General features: G+C 50.9%; 1 protein-coding gene across 1 annotated transcript; it reads right to left on the bottom strand.

The window, feature by feature from the left end:
• Positions 1-5,543: 5,543 nt before the first annotated feature.
• On the bottom strand, positions 5,544-12,300 carry LOC311531012 (zinc finger protein RFP-like; the record flags this gene model as incomplete). The annotated part of the gene is made up of 4 exons (XM_084648072.1): positions 5,544-6,748; positions 7,015-7,103; positions 9,104-9,199; positions 11,800-12,300. Coding segments are annotated over 4 exons (687 nt in total). The 3' UTR covers positions 5,544-6,747.
• Between the last annotated feature and the right edge of the window lie 3,266 nt (positions 12,301-15,566).

Here is a 15,566-nt window from a genome sequence, read left to right as displayed (position 1 = left end):
ACGGCGATGGACGTGCCCTTAATCCCTCCTGACACGTTTTAGGGGCGGTGCGCTAAATTCTCAATCAATTAGGTCCTCTGCTGCCGCAAGATTTGATCTGCCACATAGAAGAGTGGTGCGCTCCTGCAGGGCTTTCCTCGTGATTTCAGTACTGCTGCTGTAACATTGCAGCCCTGCGGGACCCTTCACAATGCTACACCCCACGTGCTGTTAGAGTGCAGTTTATCGGTGTTGTGATGCGAAAAAATCGTTTCAGCCTTGTGGTGCGGCTATCACGCCCCCCCTCCCCCGCCACTCTAAGAGGGTGATCATGTCTAAATGATAGCTTGCCTTTTCTGAAGCCCTTCAGCTGGAGTATCTCAAGATTGTAAGAGCTAATCAAGGGTTACAACAGCAAAGACCAAGTGCTGTTACGCCAGCTGTTAAATGCTGTTAAGGATTAAGCGAGAGAGGATAATGGATTTGCTCAGGGCTACCCTCAAACCGGAACGACAACCGTAAACACCCGACTCCCCTTCCCACAATGCTATTAATTTCCATCCCATAGAGCGGAAATTATAAAGTAAGATCCCTTCGCACCGGATTTGGCCACCCTGGAAGTCATTCCTCACTGGTTTGTGTCCCCTGGAGTCATTTCAATGTAAAGCGAAGTGACTGCAAAATCCTACCAAGGTGGTTTGAACTGACGCAAATAAATCATCCTCTCATGACTTTCCCTTTCGTGGGCGTGTAGTACTCCGAAACGGACACACGAGGGCACCCAGTCCTCATAAATGAGAAAACGCTCTGTGTAAATATTTAAATAAAAAGAAAAGGAGGACTTGTGGCCCCTTAGAGACTAACCAATTTATTTGAGCATGAGCTTTCGTGAGCTACAGCTCACTTCATCGGATGCATACCGTGGAAACTGCAGCAGACTTTATATACACACAGAGAATATGAAACAATACCTCCTCCCACCCCACTGTCCTGCTGGTAATAGCTTATCTAAAGTGATCATCAGGTTGGGCCATTTCCAGCACAAATCCAGGTTTTCTCACCCTCCACCCCCCCACACAAATTCACTCTCCTGCTGGTGATAGCCCATCCAAAGTGACCACTCTTTACACAATGTGCATGATAATCAAGTTGGGCCATTTTCTGCACAAATCCAGGTTCTCTCACCCCCTCACCCCCCTCCCAAAAACCACACACACAAACTCACTATCCTGCTGGTAATAGCTCATCCAAAGTGACCATTCTCCCTACAATGTGCATGATAATTAAGGTGGGCCATTTCCAGCACAAATCCAGGTTTTCTCACATCCCCCCCACCCCCATACACACACAAACTCAGTCTCCTGCTGGTAATAGCTCATCCAAACTGACCACTCTCCAAGTTTAAATCCAAGTTAAACCAGAACATGGGGGGGGGGGTAGGAAAAAACAAGGGGAAATAGGCTACTTTGCATAATGACTTAGCCACTCCCAGTCTCTATTTAAGCCTAAATTAATAGTATCCAATTTGCAAATGAATTCCAATTCAGCAGTTTCTCGCTGGAGTCTGGATTTGAAGTTTTTTTGTTTTAAGATAGCGACCTTCATGTCTGTGATTGCGTCACCAGAGAGATTGAAGTGTTCTCCGACTGGTTTATGAATGTTATAATTCTTGACATCTGATTTGTGTCCATTTATTCTTTTACGTACTCTGAAAGCTGTCAATATTTAAATAGTGATTCGGGAGTCGGATCCTGGGTCTCCCACCTCCACGGTGGGTGCTCAAACCACCAGGCTGCAGGGTCAGTTTCTCGCTTGCTTAAGAACTAAGTGTTTCTACCCCTGGAACAGCTTCAAGAGGAGAGATTGAGGGAGCCTCACACCAGACTATCCCATAGCTCAGTGGTTCGCGCCCTCCCCTAAGGGGTAGGCAGGTTCAAATTCTTTCTCCCCCCTATGGCAGAGGGGGGAATTGAGCCTATGTCTCCCACATCCTGGAGGAGTGGTTTTAAGCTCTGGGCTAAAGATTATAAAGTGGGTAGCAGTAGCAAAGGAGTTATGGTGGGGTGGGGTGTCGATCACTGACACTGCAAAGGAGTTATGGGGGGGTCAATCAGTGAGGCACTGCAAAGGAGTTATGGGGGAGGGGGGGTCAATGCCTGTCCTCTGCTGTTCCTGGCTTGTTTGGATCAACAGGAGAACAAACAGGATGGGGATAAATGAAATTAGCTCCAGGAAAAACCTCACCAGACACCTACTCGCTCCTAACCCGCAGCCCCCTGCTATCCCAGCCCTCAGCTTCCCGCTACTCCCCACAGCTCCGCCGCTGTCCCTCAAACCTGACCCGCAGCCCCCTGCTAGCCCCGTTCTCAGCTCCCTCTACATCCCGCAGCTCCTGACGCGTAGCAGCCCCCCGCTAGCCCACTTCTCAGCTCGCCCCCTTTCCCCCCCCCAGCTCTTCTGATCCCCCTCAATCCTGACCCACAGGCCCCCACTATCCCAGCCCTGGGCTTCTCACTGCCCCCCTCTCCACAGCTCTGCTGGTTCCCGCCGCTGTCCCTCCTCTGCCACACCAGATACCTAGGCTAAATCTTTTGGTGCAAGGCACTCAGGGTCTCGCTGTGCCTCACCCAACTCAGGTCAACTGTGATCAGCTTGTGACCAATGGGGAGCGGGGTGTGGGGGGGCAACTAGGAATAACAAAACCCCTGTTGGCAAGTGACTGTGAGAAGCAACTCAGGGGCTTGAGAGCAATTTCAGACACCCTCCCTCCTAGCTTCCACGAGGAATCAACACGGCCACGTGTGTCAATAATGATCATGACCCACCCGCATGTTCTCAGAACCAGGATCTTGCCCGGAGTGGCTCTTGCAAGCTAAGCGGGTCCGGGCAGAATTTCGAAAGGAGACACCAAGAAAGCTGCAGTTGCTACAGGGGGCGGGATAGGGGGCTTCTTTCCCCTGTCAGAGCTTACCCCAATGCCCCAGTGTGACGCCAGGGGGCGCTGTGCTGCAGTGATCAGGGTTGGGGGCTCGGTTGGGGGCGCGTGCCCCTGGCAGTCCCCTCCCAATGCCCCAGCACAATGCCATGCTGCACCAGGTGCTGACTTGCACTTTAGAGATAACCAACTCACCCGCCCCACTTTGCCATTAAAGGCGTCCTGGTGCTTTCTCTCCTAGATCGGGTCTGAACCGTGGGGTCTTGGCTAAATACCCCCTTGAATGATTCCATTCTGCCTCCCTCCTCTAAAATCCATGTGTGCCTTATTTGGACCCAGGATTCACCATTCACTTCCTGGTACCCAGCTGCCCCACCCCCAGAGGTGGCTGCAATTCAGTGTTCACAGCCTTACCGTTCTGGTAAAACACAGGCTGTTTACTGCACTGGGTCCCTGTTTCTGAAACCCTTCGCTGCAGCTCTGTATCCCCTCTGGCCAGCGCACAACCATGCCCCCCTGTTACTATACCTCGGGGCATCAGAAGAACATGAAGGAGGGTTGCTTCCAAAATGAATGAATAGTTCAACCAGCTTTAATTTATATCTAATATCTGCACCGGGATTTCATAAAATCAGAGGAATGTAGGGTAGAAGGGGCCTTGAGAAGTCATCAAGTCCAGCCCCTTGCGCTGAGGCAAGACCAAACAGACCTAGACCAGGAGAGTTAGTTTGTGTGTGTGGTTTTTGGAGGGAGGTGGGGGGGTGAGAAAACCTGGATTTGTGCTGGAAATGGCCCAACTTGATTATCATACACATTTTAAAGAGAGTGGTCACTTTGGATGGGCTATTACCAGCAGGAGAGTGAGTTTGGGTGGGGGGGGGGGTGAGAAAACCTGGACTTGTGCTGGATATGGCCCAACTTGATGATCACTTTAGATAAGCTATTACCAGCAGGACAGTGGGGTGGGGGGAGGTATTGTTTCATGGTCTCTGTGTATATAATGTCTTCTGCAGTTTCCACGGTATGCATCCGATGATGTAGCTCACGAAAGCTCATGCTCAAGTAAATTGGTTAGTCTCTAAGGTGCCACAAGTCCTCCTTTTCTTTTTGCGAATACAGACTAACACGGCTGCTCCTCTGAAACCTGAAACATAAGAGCGGCCATACTGGGTCAGACCAATGGTCTCTCTAGCCCAGTATCCTGTCTTCCGACAGTGGCCAAGGCCAGATGCTTCAGAGGGAATGAACAGAACAGGGCAATTATCGAGTGATCCATCCGATGTCGTCCACTCCCAGCTTCTGGCAGTCAGAGGCTAGGGCAGAGGTGGGCAGACTATGACCAGCAGGCCACATCCGGCCCGTGGGACCGTCCTGCCAGGCCCCTGAGCTCCTGGCCAGGGAGGCTAGCCTCTGCCCGGCGCCTCCCCTCTCCTGCTGTCCCCCCTCCCTCGCAGCCATGCTGCAGCGTGGGCAGCACAACTGGCTCTGTCTGGGCAACGGGGCTGCGAGCTCCTGCCGCTCTGAGCGGCATGGTAAGGGGGCCGCGGTGGCGCACATGGTGGCAAAGGAAGGTTGGGTAGGGGGTCCCGGGGGGCAGTCAGGGGACAGGAGGCGGTTGGATGGGGCGGACGTTCTGAGGAGGGGCGGTCAGGTGTCGGGGAGCAGGGGGCTGTTGGACAGGGGGTGGGAGTCCCAGGGGGCCTGTCAGAGGGCGGGGGTGTGGATAGGGGTCGGGGGGACAGGGAGCGGGGGGGTTGGATGGGGGTGGAGTCCCGGGGGTCAGTTAGAAGTGGGGGGTTCCAGGAGGGGGTGGTCAGGGGACAAGGAGGTTGGATGGGTCAGAGGTTCTGAGGGGGGCAGTCAGGGGGCAGGAAGTGGGAAGAGGTGGATAGGGGGCAGGGGCCAGGCTGTTTGGGGAGGCATACCCTTCCCTACCCGGCCTTCCATACAGTTTTGCACCCCGATGTGGCCCTCAGGCCAAAAAGTTTTGCCCACCCCTGGGCTAGGGGCACTCAGAGCATGGTTTTTCATCCCTGCCCATCCTGACTAATAGCCACTGATGGATCTATCCTCCATGAACTTATCTAGTTCGTTTTTGAACTCTGTTATAGTCTTACATCCTCTGGCAAAGAGTTCCACAGGTTGGCTGTGTGTTGTGTGAAGAAATACTTTCATTTCTCCTCATATGGAAGCTGTTCCATACCCCTAATAATTTTTGTTGCCTTTTTCTGTACCTTTTCCAATTCCAATATATCTTTTTTGAAATGGGGCGACCAGATCTGCACGCAGTTCCACACAGTGGTAGATGGAGTTCTACACAGTGGTTAGAGCACTGGCCTAGAAGTTGGGAGACTGGGGCATAATTCTGTGCTCTGCCACAAACTTCTTGTGTGACCTTGGGCACATCAGTTAGTGTCTCTGGGCCCCAGCTTCCCACCCGGTGTTGTGAGGCTTAATATATTACAGCCTGCCTGTGAAATGCTTTGAGATCTACTGGTGAGAAAAGTGTTGTATAAGAATGGGGCGTTATTATTATTAACAGCTCCTTCCCTTGTAGTGTGAAAGTCCATCAAACAAACAAACAGAAAAATCTACAAATGTGCTACTCTTTAGCAGAACCTCAGGGCTACAAACACCTTGGAAATGGAGGTTGCTCTGAACTCTGAAAAGTGCAGAACTCTGAACAAAACTTTATGGTGGTTCTTTCAAAAGTTTACAACTGAACATTGACTTAATACAGCTTTGAATCTTTACTTTGCAGAAGAAAAATGCTGTTTTCCGTTTTTTGGGGGGTTTTTTTGTCTCTGCAGCTGCCTGAATGCATACTTCCGGTTCCAAATGAGGTGTGGGGTTGACTGGACAGTTCGTAACTCTGGTGTTCGTAACTGTGAGGTTCTACTGTAACTCAATATACAGCATGATACAAAGTAAGTCTGAAAGGTGGCATATGACTTCTACCCCTTGATTAGCTCATTCGGTATGTTAGTTTGGAAGCAGTAGCAGGCTCATGATTCTCTGTGTGTTTTCTGGCCGCTAGAAGAGGCCAGAAGCAGACTGACATACCCACAAGCAGAATTTTAGCCTGGATTACACTAAATTTGAAGTACCAACTATGGCATGATCCAGCCAGTGGGTGAGTGGGACAAAGAACCACACTGTGTTTGCAGAGCTTGCAACAGCATGAAACCAAGGAAGGAAAAGTTGAGGGTAATTGTCAGGGAAAACTTCCTAACAGTGAGGTGTGCTAGGCTGTGGAATGTTCTTCCCAGGAACAACAGTGAGAGCTCCCAATTCTTGAGATATTCTGGCCAAAATCCTGGGACTTGTGGTAAAGGGCATGAATGAATAACACAGCTGGTTTTTGCAGCGTCGTCGTAGAGCGCCGTGTGTGGTGCAAAAGGATTATCTCTCCCCAACAGAAGTTGGTCCAATAAAAGATTCCCCCCCCCACACACACACCCCTTTTCCCAGCTGATCTTTGACACCCATCACTTCCGTGAATCCGTGACTCAGCTTTCAAAGAGCTAAATAACAACACAAAGATCAGCAGCACACAGACTGTGCAGGAATCTGGGGGGTGTGGGGTAGCTAACACAGTCTCACCTGCAAGAATTCACTCGCTGGCTGCTGGCGCTTCCCCTCCATCTCGCAGACCAGATCGCTGAGGCAAGAGAGCGCCTTAGAGTATTTGGTGGCATTTTCATCCCTCACCTTCACAATCGCCTTGTCCAGCTCGCCCAGCCGGCCCAGGTGGTATCTTTCTTGTTCCTCCAGAAACACGCACAACTGCTGAAATTCAGACACAACCTTCTGCCTCTCGGCTTCCACTTCTTTCTGCAGCAAACATGCACACAGACAGGGAAAAGATCAGGTCAGGGACACACAGAGAGTGGTTGGGACATTTCATAGACTCTTCTGTAGCTCTCTGCAGGATAATTACAGTAAAGGCTTTGTTATCCGGCGTGTTGGGGCAACGGGGGCTGTCGCTTAGTCAAAAACTCCAGTTAACGAAAAATTATACTTACCAACGGAATACGAATTTTCAAAGAATTAGAATACAATAAAATGAATACCGTATAAAACAGTAGACAGGTACTCACCAATCCACTCGAATTTCCCCACTCGATTGAAACTCTAGAATCTCAGCTCTCTCTTTCTTCAAAATCTCCAGGTGGCTCTGAATTTGCACCTAAGAAGTTGGGAGATGAACAAAATTAAAAATGTTTTATGAGCTCTGTTTAAACATACAACATATTTTTGAGGCTTTGCCATCAACAATAACTAATAGATTATTTTTTAGCCCTGTTGCTTATTAATATGGTGTATTCATTACTGTGTTTTAAACCGGGTGCTAATGCCTACAATATTATTAGTACTGCACTGCAGAGTGGTCGGTTTCTTGAAGCACGTTGGTGTATACAGGGAAAGTTTTCTATACAGCAGGTTATCTTATGACACTACATATCACTCTGGGCAGCGCATGGCGTACACCCAGATCACTAAAAATACACAACACTAAAACGATAATGAACAGAATTTAATCTTTCTGGAATGATTCAGAAGGCACTTCAGGATCTTGCAGTGCCTCCGGGACAGCATTATCAACATCAATTATCGTTGTAGACGGAGAAGGCATAGGAGATTGGGCTGAATCTGTTACGATACACCCTGGAAGCTGCTCTTTTGACTAAATCCCTGATATCAGCTTGCTGACTTGTCTTCTGTCTCTTTGCCATAAAAGCAGAGTGCAGAATGGGCAATTGCATAACCTCCCGGGCAGTATACTTGACCCGGTTACTAGATTGAAGATTTGTATTGGGAGAGATCAGAAATGCCAGTTAATAGAGCTTGCTGGTTGATAAAGTGCCGGATAACACAGCTTTTACTGTGTATGGCAACCCATAACAATACAAGTGCAGACATTTCCTGTTGTGAGTTTGTGTGTGTGGTTTTTGGAGGGGGGTGAGGGAGTGAGAGAACCTGGATTTGTGCAGGAAATGGCCCACCTTGATTATCATACACATTGTGAAGAGAGTAGTCACTTTGGATGGGCTATTACCAGCAGGAGAGTGAGTTTGTGTGGGGGAGGGTGAGAAAACCTGGATTTGTGCTGGAAATGGCCCAACTTGATGATCACTTTAGATAAGCTATTACCAGCAGGAGAGTGGGGTGGGAGGAGGTATTGTTTCATGGTCTCTGTGTATATAATGTCTTCTGCAGTTTCCACAGTATGCATCCGATGAAGTGAGCTGTAGCTCACGAAAGCTCATGCTCAAATAAATTGGTTAGTCTCTAAGGTGCCACAAGTCCTCCTGTTCTTTTTGCGAAGACAGACTAACACGGCTGCTCCTCTGAAACCTGTTGACAGAGAATTTTCTGATCGCTTCCCCAGTAGCAAAAGTGCCTCCTCTGGTCAGCAGCCTCCTTAAGCCAGATCCTCTGAATAGCAAGAAGGGGAGGAGGCTGGCCTCAGAAGGAGGGACTTCGGAGAGCAGGCATGGCAGAGAACAAGCATTATTAACCTCATTGTTTGGATGATGCATTTTTCTGCAGTCTCCGTTGTCCTTCTTAGGCTCCATGTACATTTGTGTTAGCACCTAGAGCACAGGCGCTGACTTTCCGAAGTGCTCGACCCGCGGCTCTGCCCCAGGCCCCGCCCCCACCCCACCCCCAAGCCTCACCCCACCCCATCTCTGCCTGCCCCATCCCGCCCCGCCTCTTCCTGCCCCTGCTCCACCCCCACCCCACCTCTTCTTGCCCAGTTCAACCCCCTCCCCCAAGCATGCTGCATCCTCACTCCGCCCCCTTCCCCTCCAGAGCCTCCTGCACGCCTCGAAACAGCTGATCTCGGCGGGCCAGAGGCGCAAGGAGGGAGGGGGAGGTGCTGATTGGCAGGGCCTGCCAGTGGGCAGGCAACACTGGGGGGTGGGGTGGGAGCTGATGGGGGGCTGCTGGTGGGTGGTCAGCACCCACCATTTTTCCCCCATAGGTGCTCCAGCCCCAGAGCACCCACGGAGTCTGCGCCTATGCCAAGAGGCCCAGACCCATATAAGTGTATGCAGTACCTATCACAAACAAAGAATCTCTGAACCAGAAGAGAATTTGCAAAAGACAGCAGAGTAAGTAAGTACTGATCTCACTCCAAGTATCAGTGATGTCCTGGAGCTGATAAGCAATAACGGCACCTACCAGAAGTTCCTGGCTTTTCATTTCCCCACTCGATTGAAACGCTAGAATCTCAGCTCTCTCTTTCTTCAAAATCTCCAGGTGGCTCTGAATTTGCACCTAAGAAGTTGGGAGATGAACAAAAATAAAAATGTTTTATGAGCTCTGTTTAAACATACAACATATTTTTGAGGCTTTGCCATCAACAATAACTAATAGATTATTTTTTAGCCCTGTTGCTTATTAATATGGTGTATTCATTACTGTGTTTTAAACCGGGTGCTAATGCCTACAATATTATTAGTTAGAATGTGGTAGCAGCCATAGGCAGTGACTTCTGCAGGCGCCAGTGGGTGCTTGACCTCTGCTGCCCAGCCCTGCCTCCACCCCAGCCCTGCTCCTTCCCACCCCCATTCTAACCCTTTCCCCAAAGTCCCCGCCCCAACTCTGCCCCCTTCCTGCCCCTATTGGACTCCTTCCCCAAATCCCTGCCCCAGCCCCGCCTCCTCCCCTGAGTGCGCCGTGTTCCCGCTCCTCCCCCCTCCCTCCCACAGCTTGTTACGCCGCGAAACAGCTGTTTCACGGCGGCAAGTGCTGGGAGGAGATGCAGGGACACTGCACGCTCAGGGGAAGAGGCGGAGCTGGAGATGAACTGGGGCGGGAGGGCAGGATGCTTGGCTGCCAGTGGGTGCAAAGCACCCACCAATTTTTCCCCGTGGGTGCTCCAGCCTACGGAGTCTGTGCCTATGCTCCCGTCGACGTCTATAATCCACCTCAATGAGCGGCAGAAGTTCTGTTGCCGGGAGCACGTCTCCCATCGACATTGAGTAGTGTGGACATGGCTGTAAACTAACCTAAGGTACATCAACTTAAGTTACGTTACATAACTTAACTAGTTCAACTTAGATTGATTTACAGCACTAGTGTAGACCAGGTCTAAGTCAGTGATACTCAGACATGAGCGGTTCAGGAGCCAAATGAGCGATCAACGTGACCCAAAAGAGCCACAGTCATGTGAATTCATTGTTTCATTTACTACAATATTATTCATATTTAAACAGTAGGACAGGGGAAAGATTTCGTTTGAGCATTGGCCTACTAAACCCAGGGTTGTGAGTTCAATCCTTGAGGGGGCGATTTAGGGATCTGGGGCAAAAATTGGGGATTGGTCCTGCTTTGAGCAGGGGGTTGGACTAGATGACCTCCTGAGATCCCTTTCAACCCTGATATTCTATAATTCTCACAGCAAATAAATTAATAATCTGGTGCAAGTTAATAATTTACTTGGTTAATAAGATAGTAAAAAGCATGCTGATTGATTTAATTGTTAACCTTACAGTGTTTTAAGATCATGTGGTAAAGGAAGACACATTAAAGAACCACTTGTGGCTTGCCAGCTGCGGTCTAACTATCACTGGTCTAAATAGCCAAGGCAGAAGGGGGAAGGGGGAGTTACTCGTCCAAGGCCACCAGCAGGGCTAGAACAAGAATACAGGTGTCCTGAACACCAGTTTCACACTTAAACGCTGCCCCGGGCTGGGTCAAGTTGAGCAGGTGCTAACAAAAAAGAGACCAAATCTTGTGACTAAAAACAAACCCCCCTCTCAGTTGTTCAGGTCTTCCTCTTCCTTATTACCGGTGACGTCATAACCCTGTCATGGGGCTTTCAGGGAAACAAAACAAAACAGGCACAATAAGACCTAAATGCAGAATGGGGCTAGTGGTGAGAAAGCTCCTTGTGAATGGGTGTGTGTGGGGGGGGAGACGACAGAGAAATAGGAGAGACAGCAGCTCCTGAGGCTGGTAGGGTACAGCTCGCTCCAAATTGGGAATCAGTTACTGCCTGGTTCCTGGCCCAATTCAGGGTGCCAGAGAGGCTGTTCCAGCCCCTCTGGGTCCCATTCTTATCCCCCAACCCAGCTTATGGGTGAACTGATGCAGGGACAGAGCCCCCACACTATTTCCAGTGCAGAGACTCCACCCCGCACGGCAGCCCCGGTTCACCACCCCATGCAGAGTAATCCCATGCCTATGGGGGGAAAATGAGGTTTAGATCCTTTAGTGTGTGTAAAACCGTACTTTAAAAAATTCTTAGTGTATTCCCTTTAGCTATAGAGTTTGCTATGCAAGATCTCGGTAATAATGCAGTGTTTTGCCAGTGATTTCCGCTCTACTCCGTGCTGATTAGGTCTCAGCTGGAGCATTGAGTCCAGTTCTGGGCGCCGCATTTCAGGAAAGATGTGGACACATTGGAGAAAGTCCAGAGAAGAGCAACAAAAATGATTTAAAAAATCTAGAAAACATGACCTACGGGGGAAGATTGAAAAAATTGTGTTTATTTAGTCAGGAGAAAAGAAGACAGAGAGGGGACATGATACCAGTTTTCAAGTACATAAAAGGTTGTTGTTACAAGGAGGAGGGAGAAAAATTGTTCTCCTTAACTTCTGAGGATAGGACAAGAAGCAATGGGCTTAAATTTCAGCAAGGGAGGTTTAGGTTGGACATTAGGAAAAAATTCTGAACTGTCAGGGTAGTTAAGCACTGGAATAAAGTATCTAGGGAATTTGTGGAATCTCTGTCATTGGAGATTTTTAAGAGCAGGTTGGACAAACAGCTGTCAGGGATGGTCTAGATAATACTTAGTCCTGCCACGAGTGCAGGGGACTGGACTAGATGACCTCTCGAGGTCCCTTCCAGTCCTACGATTCTATGGTTCCTACCTTGTACTCCTGGGCAGCCTCTTCTATGGGAACCACCGTGTGAGCCCTGTGCTCCTTGGATCTGTCACACACCACACAGATGGGGGTTTGATCCTCCTCACAGAAGAGTTTCAGAGCCTCCAGGTGTTTCTCACACACCCTCCCGCCTCGGGGCTCTTTGAACAGCTGCAGGCTGAGCTGTTTGGCCACCTCTGCCACATTGGCCAGCTGCCTGTTGGGCTTGAGGTGTCTCTGGGGGAAGCTGCCCCTGCAGCAGGGGTAGGAGAGGCTGGTCTCCTGTCGTCCCAAGCACTGGGTGATGCAGGCTCGGCAGAAGTTGTGCCCGCAGTCTATAATCATCACCGGCTCTTTAAAATAATCCAGGCAGATGGAACAAGTAGCTTCCTCCTGGAGCGTTTTGGCTGGATTTGCAGCAGTCTTTGTACCCGGCTGAGCAGGTGCACACAGAGTTGAGCTGCACTTATCTGCTTCCTGAAGCCCAGGGCTGGGTGGAGCTTTCATCAGCAATCAGCCCCCTTCCTGACGTTGCAAGTTGTTTTGGCCGTTGTTGCAGCAGCAGCCACTGGGCCTGCTCAAGAGAACAGAGCCTGAAGGTTTGTGTGTTTCCCAACTTCTGGCCAGCCTACACGTTTTGCTCCTGGTGGGACTGATTGGTTGCCAGTTCACTGCAGTTTGCACACACCTGGATATATGCTAGCACAGTGACACCCCAGTCATGTTTTGGTTTGCCCCAGTGCAGGGGCTCTCAAACTTTTCAGACGACTGGAGTCTGATTTGTCTTGCCTTCCCCCAAGTTTCCCCTCACTCAAAACCGACTTGCTTACGCCATCAGACATAACCATACAAAAGCGTCACAGCACGCTAGTCCTGAAAAAGGGCTGACTTTCTCCTTGTTCCCCTATAACGATAAAATAAATCCATTGGAATATAAATAGCGTCCTTACATTTTCAGTGTATCGTCTACAGAGCAGTATAAACAAGTCACTTGTCTGTCTCAAATTTTAGTTTGCACTAAACTTTGCTGCTAGTGCTTTTTCTGCAGCCTGTTGTAAAACTAGGCAAATATTTCGAGGAGTTGATGTACCCCCCCCCGGGAAGATCTCTGTGTACCCCCAGTGGGACACGTATCCCCGGTTGAGAACCCCTGCCCTAGTGTGGGCCACAAAGCAACCTCAGAGGCAAATATTTATGTCCTGGGAGAAATAGTGCTGGTGTTGCTCATGGGGCTTGAGCAGTGATGAGCTGCCAAAATCTTGACAACGGGTTCCCTCCTCACCCCACGAGGGGGTCGTTGCCCACCCCCGCCCCCCCAGGACTCCTGCCCCATCCAACCCCCTCCCCTGTCCCCTGACTGCCCCCAGAACCGGGCAGGAGGGTCTTGTGGGCCACTGTAGTGGGTGCCCACCCCACCCCTAAGAGCCGGAGGGACCTGCCGGGGGGCGAGGTGGGGAGTCCCGGCGGTGCTTACCTGGGGCAGCTCCCAGGAAGCATCCGGCAGGTCCCTCTGGCTCCTAGGGGCGGGGGAGCGTAGCTGGGGGGGAGCAGGGGGAGCAGCCGCTCCCCCCACTGATCACATCAAAAGTGGCGCCTTAGGTGCCGACTCCCTGGGTGCTCCGGGGCTGGAGCACCCACGGGGAAAATTGGTGGGTGCAGAGCCCCCACCGGGAGGGCTGAGAAGCAGGCCGCGGCTTCTCGCTCAGGCCGAGGGTGGTGGAGGCGAGCTGGGGCGGGGAGCGGTTCCCTTGCGCCCCCCCCCACCCCGGGGTTACCTGCTGCGGCACGGGCGGCACGGGCGGCCCTCCTCGCGCCCCCTCCCCCCGCCCGAGCTCACCTCCGCTCTGCCTCCCTGGGCCTGAGCGGGAAGCCACCGCCTGCTTCTCAGCCCGCCCCGGCTTCCCACCGAACAGCTGATTCGCAGGAAGCGGGGTGGGGGGGCGCGGAGAAGCGGAGCGGGGCCCCGCGTTCAGGGGAGGAGGCGGAGGCGGAGCAGAGGTGAGCTGGGGCCAGGGGTGGGGTGGGGAGCTGCCGGTGGGTGCTCTGCACCCACCAAATTTTCCCCGTGGGTGCTCCAGCCCTGGAGCATCCCTGGAGTTGGCACCTAAGGCGCCACTTTGGGCCGCTTAAATTTAAAAGCCCGTTTAGAACCAGTTCTACCTCGCGGAACAACCGGTTCTAAAAGGGCATCTAAATTTAACAACCTGCTCCAGCTCAACACTGGGCTTGAGGAGCATCTGTCTAGATTATAATATTGCCAACCTCAAAGGTTGAAAAACCATGACTCAATCCCCTCTTTCCCCCCCAAAAATGTTGAGCTTGGCCCCAAACCCATGAGATTAAAAAAAAATGGAGCAGTTTTTTGGGGGTCTGTCCTCTGATATTTGAACTCCCTCCAGTGTGTGTCAATTAATGTTGCCCCCTCTCCCAAATGTGTGACTTTGGTCTCTGCTGCAGGTGTCCATCCGCCCATCTGAATATCCCCTGCCCAGCAATGAATTCTCCCCTCCCAAAACCCAGATCAATCCTGTCCCCCACTCCCAGATCTGACTGTCACCCAACCTCCACATCTGTCTTTCTCCCTTGTCTGCCCCCCTCAGCTCCTACCTGAATTCTGCCCTCAGATCTGCTGTCATCCAGCTCCCTCCATCAGTTCTGACCCCACATCTGCCCCTCAGACCCTATATCCCCTTTGCAGCTCCTGGGGTTCTTCAACACCTGAGCCAGATGAGCAGGAGAAAGAAGTGGACTCTCAGACCTGGCGGAGATGCTGTAGTGGGGTCCCCGTTCCCAGGCTGCATGTTGCAGGGATGGGAAGGGGTGGGAGTGGGGGGGGGGGGCAAAGCAGAGGAGCCATCCCATTGTTCATAGTAGGGGAAAGGAAGAAAAATGAGGGAATGGATTTGCCTTGAGCTGCTGGGTAGAGCTGAGCAAAAAAATCAATTTTTGATACAGTGACCAAACAAGAAAAAAGAAAAGAAGAGAAAAGAAATTGTTGCGGGTCAACCTGAAATGACTGTTTGCTTGTTTTCTTCTCAGCAAATATTCCAAAGCCATCTCACTTAAAATGACAATCTTCTTGAACTTAATTTTTTTTCCAACCTGTGTTTGGCAGGCAAGGAGCTGGGAAAGGATTGAGATGCAATGAAGTGAAAAAAGGGACTCAACGTTTATTGCAAAATCAGGGATATTTCTGCTAGTTACAGAAAAGCAGGAAGGACACATTCTGAACAGAAATCCCCTCATTAACAGGCCTGGGGCATGCCTGGCACTGGGCTTTGTTTTATTCTGTGCATCTCACTGGAGTTTCCCATTGACTCACTTCACATTTATTTCATATTCCCGTTATTGCTGGGGTAGTCCCCACCCAAGCTATTGGCTTGTTTGTTAACTTGAATAAAACAGGGATAGAGATGAGGAAGGGCCAGCCCATGAAGGGCCTGGAGCATCATTCTCATATGCCTCATGTCTCGTTCCCTTTCTGTCACAGAGCAGAGAGAATAGACCATACGTATGTCTACACAGCAACCAGACACCCATGGCTGGCCCATGCCAGCCAACTTGGTCTTGCGGGACGCAGCCTACCGGACTGTTTCATTGCTATGTGGACTTCTGGGCTCGGGCTGGAGTCTGAGCTCTGAGACCCTCCCGCCTTGTGGGGTTTGAGTGCCCTGCCTCAAGCTGGAGCACGGAAGTCTATACCAATATTTTTAGCTCCAGAGCCAGAGCCCTGCGAGCATGAATCAGCTGATCTGGGCTCCGGACTCTCTGCC

Source organism: Lepidochelys olivacea, assembly GCF_965140295.1.
Source record: "Lepidochelys olivacea isolate rLepOli2 genome assembly, chromosome: 14".
Taxonomy (NCBI): domain Eukaryota; kingdom Metazoa; phylum Chordata; order Testudines; family Cheloniidae; genus Lepidochelys; species Lepidochelys olivacea.
The sequence above is the reverse complement of the archived record's forward strand: the minus strand, read 5'-3'. Positions and strand labels throughout refer to the sequence as shown.